This window comes from Balaenoptera borealis (assembly GCF_965194805.1).
Source record: "Balaenoptera borealis genome assembly, chromosome: 11".
Lineage (NCBI taxonomy): Eukaryota > Metazoa > Chordata > Mammalia > Artiodactyla > Balaenopteridae > Balaenoptera > Balaenoptera borealis.
In genome coordinates, this window is record NC_138868.1 from 445089 (window position 1) to 451243 (window position 6155).

General features: G+C 58.7%; 1 protein-coding gene across 7 annotated transcripts; it reads left to right on the forward strand.

Moving 5' to 3' along the window:
• Positions 1 to 37: 37 nt before the first annotated feature.
• On the forward strand, positions 38 to 6036 carry TMEM80 (transmembrane protein 80). Of its 7 annotated transcripts, none has more exons than XM_082340774.1 (6): positions 47 to 88; positions 248 to 503; positions 2541 to 2560; positions 3384 to 3477; positions 3566 to 3658; positions 4996 to 6036. In XM_082340774.1, exons 4-6 carry the CDS (start codon positions 3405 to 3407, stop codon positions 5199 to 5201), a joined length of 372 nt encoding a protein of 123 aa, XP_082196900.1. In that variant the 5' UTR covers positions 47 to 88; positions 248 to 503; positions 2541 to 2560; positions 3384 to 3404; the 3' UTR covers positions 5202 to 6036. The 7 variants fall into 7 exon arrangements, with proteins under 7 accessions (XP_082196897.1, XP_082196896.1, XP_082196900.1 ...); XM_082340772.1 differs by lacking the exon at positions 248 to 503 and adding an exon at positions 3835 to 3939 and having other exon boundaries at positions 48 to 88; positions 4996 to 5128; XM_082340773.1 differs by lacking the exons at positions 248 to 503; positions 4996 to 6036 and adding exons at positions 3835 to 3939; positions 4254 to 4989 and having other exon boundaries at positions 48 to 88.
• The last annotated feature ends 119 nt before the right edge of the window (positions 6037 to 6155 follow it).

Below are 6155 nucleotides of genomic sequence, written 5' to 3' on the forward strand. Positions count from 1 at the left end.
CACGGGGCGGGGCGCGGGGCACGGGGCGGGGCGCGGGACACGGGGCGGGACGCGGGGCGGGGCGCAAAGATGGCGGCCTCGCGGCGAGGTGAGGGGTTGGGTGTGGGGTCGCGGAGGCCTAGGGACGTCTCGGAGGTCGCCCCGGGAGAGGGGTTCAGTTGGTTCGGTTCCTCCTGGTGCGGGGAAGGCCGAGCTGCGGGCGCAGCTCGCCGGGGTCGTTAACCGGTAGACTTCATGTGTCCACAAGGACCCTGGCCCGGAGAGCCCGTCCCGGGTCCGCGCCGCCGCTTCCCGTGGACGCGCGGGGCGGTGGAGCCACGGCGGTGCGGTCACGGCTCCCCCGAGGGGACGCTCGGCGCCCTCCGACCCAGATGAGAACCCCTGCGGGGCCAGCGGGCCGGCAGCGAGCGGGACGGGCTCGTCCGGAGCCGGCAGGAAGGGGACACCCCGGTTTGGAGTGGGCCCTGCCTGCGGGCCCAGTGGGACCGGCTTCTGGAGCGAAGGTTTGCATTCTCGCCGGGATTGCCGGCTCACGGGTTCGTCCTGTCTCGGTGGCGCCCTGCGCGGGGCGGCGGGGGGTCGGCCGGTCGGCGGCCCATTCGAAGTCCTGGTCGCTGGGTCTGTAAGAGCCCGCGCCGCACAGCTCGTGGAACCAAAGTGAGGTATGCGGGCGGCCCGGGGAGCTCAGTCGGCCGGACGGAAAAGGCCAATTTCCACATCTCAGCTGTCAGGTTCCGAAATTACTCGTGCGAGGAGAGGCTGGGACTAGACGGGAGCGGTGAGCTGGGCAGCTAGCTGACAAAGAAGCAGACTGTGGTCTGAGCTTCAGACAGAGCTTTCCCGGCACCGGCGTTCCCAAGCGCCAGACCTTTGTGCAAGGCCACGGGTACTGAGGTTCGCGCGTTTTCATTTGGTGGAAAAGTACGTTTACACCAGAGCGATCCGCTTCACACCCCTCGTATATCACGCAAGGAAAAACATTCTTTCTCTTTGCTTTCACATTTAACTTCTGACCGCCACATTGTTATTACAGTGAATCATTGACAAAAAATGCCAAGTTCTAAAAGCCACGGTTGGACTTCCCTGGTGGCGCAGTGGTTAAGAATCCGCCTGCCAATGCGGGGGACATGGGTTCGAGCCCTGGTCCTGGAAGATACCACATGCCGCGGAGCAACTAAGCCCGTGCGCCACAGCTACTGAGCCTACATTCTAGAGCCTGTGAGCCACAACTACGGAGCCTGCGTGCCACTACTACTGAAGCCTGCGCTCCTAGAGCCCGTGCTCCGCAACAAGAGAAGCCACCGCAATGAGAAGCCCGGGCACCGCAATGAAGAGTAGCACCTGCTCACTGCAACTAGAGAAAGCCCGCGCACAGCAAGAAAGACCCAACACAGCCTAAATAAATAAATAAATAAATTTATATTAAAAAAAAAAAAAAGCCACGGTTATCTTTAGTCAGAATAAGCCTCTTTCTGTAGGTCTGAAATCGTTAGAACAGCATATCTGATTGTAGCTACCCTTCATGTCAATTATTTAAATCCTGTGGCGCTGAAGATTTTTCAACAGCATTTTTTCCCTGAGCCCCATCATCTCAAGCATAACAATGGGCAACTGGCAAATAGATCTGAAGTTCTGAAGCGAACTGTCAAGAGAAGGGTCAGAAGGGAGCAAAGTCCTGATTACCGTGAAATCCACCCAAATAATGACAGGTATCGAGGCAGCCTAGTTTAGCTTGGGCCTGGAAAAGAAGGGGTCGGGTTTAGAGAGCACCCTTCCCATATCGCGATGGAGGTTTATTGAGGATCCGTGCTCGGCACCCTCCGAGGCTCCCCGTGCTCAGCACGTGCTGCCTCTCCATCACCCGTGTCCTGTGCTGACCCACGTAAGACCCCCACCCAAGTGAGACTCCCAGAGGACCTCGAATCTGCCGAGGAAGCAAAGGCTCACCCAGGCTGGGAGTTTCTCTCTTGCCCCCTGGGGACTAAGGAGGAAATGGAGTAGGAGAGGGCACCGTCCTACTCGCTGCTGGCAAATTCTGAGTCGTTATTGGCGCGTCGCCGTACACTGTCATCTGAAGACGTGGGCAGAATGTGTCACTGCTGTGTGGCGGGAGAGGGTTGGAAAGAGACTAGATTGCTGGCTTAGGAGATTCTTATTTGGGGAGGGATATTTGGGGCCATGAATAAAATTCCAGAGGAAAGCAAACATCTATTATCAATGATAGAGACTTGTAACCTGAATCAAAAAACGTTTTCATCTGTGTACATGTGGCACATATGAGATGAGAAAAGCTGTGTGTCTGGTTTCTCTCCTGGCATCTGGCCTCAGGTGTGGATCTGGGCTTCGCCTGTGGGTACGCCCTGACTCCCAGCCTCAGGTTCAGAAAAGCAGATGGTCAGATCCTCCCTGGAGGGACAGTGGGTGCAGAGGTGCCGGAAAGGAACCTAGCTGCGGGCCATAAATCCGCGGCAACAGGAGAACAGGCCTCTGGAGCGTCCTGGTAGGACTCGGGGCCTCTCTGACTGTACCTTCTCTTCCAGGCAGAGCTTCCTCCACGGTGGTATCCCGCTGCTGCATCCCTGTGGCCCTCCGCCAGCCCAAGACCCAGGCCTCCCAGGCACCTGAAGTCGGCTCTTGGCTCCCGCTTTTTACTGCTTTAAGCCCCCAGCCCCCAGCCCCAGCTTCCCTATAAGTTTTGAGTAGTCATTTCACCTGAGTGGGAAGGGCGTCCACTAACAGGTGGAGAGAGTTGATATAACCTCCTGCACTGGTGCCTCCTGCTCAGCCCCACGCCGAGGGGTGGCTGCGTGACTCCCTCCGGGCCCGGGGGGGCAGGAACACGAAAACCCCTCACTTGGAAAACGTACAGACTTGTTTTAGCATAAACAAATACGAAGTGTTCAGAGCTCAGGAAAGTTGCAAGTGGGTATTTAACTGCCCCCCAAAAGAGAGAAAGACATTTTCTTTGAAGAAAGTGAAAAAGGTCACTTTTTGCTCTCTGTTATAACTGGGACCTAGGTCAGGGTGATGCCACCTGAGGAAGCCCGGGGTGCCGAGGCCGTCCTGCCTGCAGTCACCAAGGATGTGCCCGGTCCTCTTGCTCCAGGCTAGGACGTCCCCTGGGGGGAAGCCCCAGCCCCACCCCGGAGCCCACAGGAGCCCTGCCAGGTGTGGTGACACCAGGAGGGGTGTCAAAGGAAGCCAGGCAGGGGGCCGTCGGCCGGGTCTCCATGGCCACCCGCAGGTGCCTGGGCTGGACCCACGTGTTTGCAGGGCCTCTAGTCAGGTGGCGGAGCAGCCCCTCCCGTCCATCCTCCCTCCCCAGGTGGGTGCCCTCGGGCAGGGCCATGTGCTGGGCCTGAGAGTCCTTAACCGCTGGCCAGCTCTCGTCGCTCCCTCTTCAGATGCTGCTCTATCTCAGTGGGACGTACTATGCCCTTTATTTCCTAGCTACGCTCCTGCTGGCCGTGTATAAAAGTAAGTCTCGTGCGAAAAGGCAGCTCAAAGGTGTGGGTACCCTGTGTCCTGTAACAGGAGCTCAGCTTTGTCACCCGTTTTTCTCCAGGTCAGGTTTTCACTTATCCTCACAGTTACCTGGTCCTCGACCTGACTCTGCTCTTTCTGATGGGGATTCTGGAAGCAATTCGGTTATACCTCGGTGAGTTGACTGGAAACCACATAGTACTTGGGATTGTTGCTAGCTTTACGTGTGAACCTTTACATGTTGGTCATCTTGTAACACGGTTCTTAGAGACACTTTTGACTGAAACTGCTTACCCATGGTTTTGCAGGCCTTTCCTTACAGTGTCATTAAGTATTAATTTGTTTATGCAGAAGCTTCGTCCACAAGACGAAGAATATTGGCCACGTCCTTGGTGGGAATGCTCCCTGTTTGGAAGCATATCGTGCACAAGCTGCTGGGTAACAAACAGCACTGAGGTTAGAAGCCAGCTCAGTCATCAACCCTGGGGCCCTAAAACACTCACCCGCACCTCCCTCCTCCCCTTCCGTTGGCCTCAGTGGTCAGGAGGAGAAAGATCTGGAAAGTTCTGTCAGGTCCCCACCAGGGCAGCAGGGCCTGGAGGGTGGAAGGCTCCGCAGCCTCCCCAGTCCGGCTCCTGGAGGCCCCCAGCCAGAATCTTGCTCGGCCGACTCCCCTCACGTCCTGAAGCTCAGACAGCATAGGAGCCCCGAGAGAGCTCCCCCGCTCCCTCCCCAGCTCACCATCAGGGCCCATGCCTCCCCGTTCCCAGTCACAGGCACTCGGACACGAGCACATCTCTTCTAAACGGGATCACGCTGTGGGTTCCGCTGACACGTCTGAGAAACGCTCCTGCCTCTGGAATGGCTGATAGGACAGCCGGCACGTCCCGGGCCCCTGCACACGCACACCCACGACACAGACGAGCCTGTGCCCGTGGGAGGGTGGCAAACGGCACTAGAGTCGCTGGGCATCCGCAAGCCCCTCATGCTCCTGGGGCACCCTGGGCACCCGTGGCCGGGACAGCTGGAGATCAACGTCTTCCATGCTGACCCATTTGTTTGTAAAACGTGCAGTTGCTTTGTTTTTTGTAAATATGCGTGAAATTTTCCACAATGATCTTAGCCCAAAGTGAACTATTTTTGGAAATTTTAAACAAAATCTTCTCAGTCAATGTGGAATTAGGAAAAGGTGTCAGAATGCAGTTGGAATTGTCTTTAGAAAACCAAATTCTGTCTCCCACCCACGCAACTGACCCAAAGACCAAGAGTAGAACATCACAGCCTCGGTTGGCTTTCTTCCTCACTAAGGAAGACATGCCCCTTTTTGCGTTTGCTTTCCGACACTTTGAAGAGGCCCCTGCAGTGGTCACAGTGGGATCTTTCACTCAAGTCCTCAAGCATCACATGGTGGTCAGCGCTGGCCCTGGTCTCACGGCTGAGATGCCGGGGCCCTCCCGGGCCCGTGCATCCCAAAGCCCGGCGCTCACCCAGCACGTCTGTTCTGCTTTCCAGGCACCAAGGGCAACCTGATGGAAGCCGAGGTACCGCTGGCCGCCAGCCTGGTCCTCACGGTGGGCGGTGCCCTGCTGTCCGTCTACTTCCTGCTCTGGCAGACCCTGGTGCTGTGGGCCGACTCGGCCCTCAGCGCCGTGCTCCTGGCGCTCCACGGCCTGGAGGCCGTCCTGCAAGCGGTGGCCATCGCCGCCTTCAACAGCTAGGTGGGCGGTGCCCGGCCCGCGGGACAGCCCTGGGCAGGAGACCCTCCTCATAGCCAGACTGTGCCCCAGCCGTCACCTCCCCCGCTGACGGTTGCTGAGCGGGAAGGACATCTTCGTGCTGACCTGCCTCGGTGTTTGTTAGAGGGTCAGATGGTGTGGAGGGTCTATGAGGCGGAGGTGGGGTCGGGAGCCAGGGCAGAACAAGGCGCTGGGCAGGGGCTGGGTGCGGCGGAAGCAGGGGTGGGGCTGTCCCGGCCGGTCTGCGGGGAATCGCGGGGGCGTCTCTGGCTGGCGGGGATCTGGCTTCAGCAGCCACCGACATTCGGGGTGCAGAGGGGGACGAGGCCTTCGGAAAGCAGGCAGCCGGGCCAGTGCCCTCGCGGTGTCCGTGGCATCTCCCTCTCAGGCCGGGATCGGCCGTCTCTGCTCTCCCTGCAGCTTCGGGGTGGCACAGGGACCAGGGGTCCTGCTCTGCGGGCCGAGCCCCGGGCAGGCGGTGCACTCTGCCGCGCACAGGAGGCGCCTGCCGAGGGCCAGGCAGCTCGGGGCGGGGAGATTTCCCCTCAGCCGTGACACTTTTCCCTGGGGGATTCTGGAGAAAGGCGAAGGTGACCTGGAAGCCCCAGCGCAGAGCCGGGGAGGAGAGCTGGAGAGTCCCCAGTAGGGGACCCCAGCCCCTCTGCAAGTGCTCCTGGAAGGAGTCTGCGCCGATGTTTTCTAGTGACTTCCCTTGGTCTCAATTTCACATTTTCTACGTCTGGAGTAATGTTGTGTTTGAGCATCTGGATATTCTCTCTTCACGGTATTTTTAAATAAAGAAGCTTCTCTACCTCTCTGAACTGCTCCTGACTGCAGCCACCTGTCTCCTCCAGGGTTCTCCCTTCATCCCTCAGGGCGCAGGCCGCGTGCCCGCTGCGGGCCCCACACAGCAGCCCCGGAGCTGCGCTCCCCCAG

Bases quoted from the DNA above. Each gene is read 5' to 3' on its own strand.
- TMEM80 (XM_082340768.1), top strand. The intron at 2,561-3,383 runs GTATCCCGCTGC...ACCGCTGGCCAG, and splicing joins GCAGAGCTTCCTCCACGGTG to CTCTCGTCGCTCCCTCTTCA. The intron at 3,478-3,565 runs GTAAGTCTCGTG...GTTTTTCTCCAG, and splicing joins CCTGCTGGCCGTGTATAAAA to GTCAGGTTTTCACTTATCCT.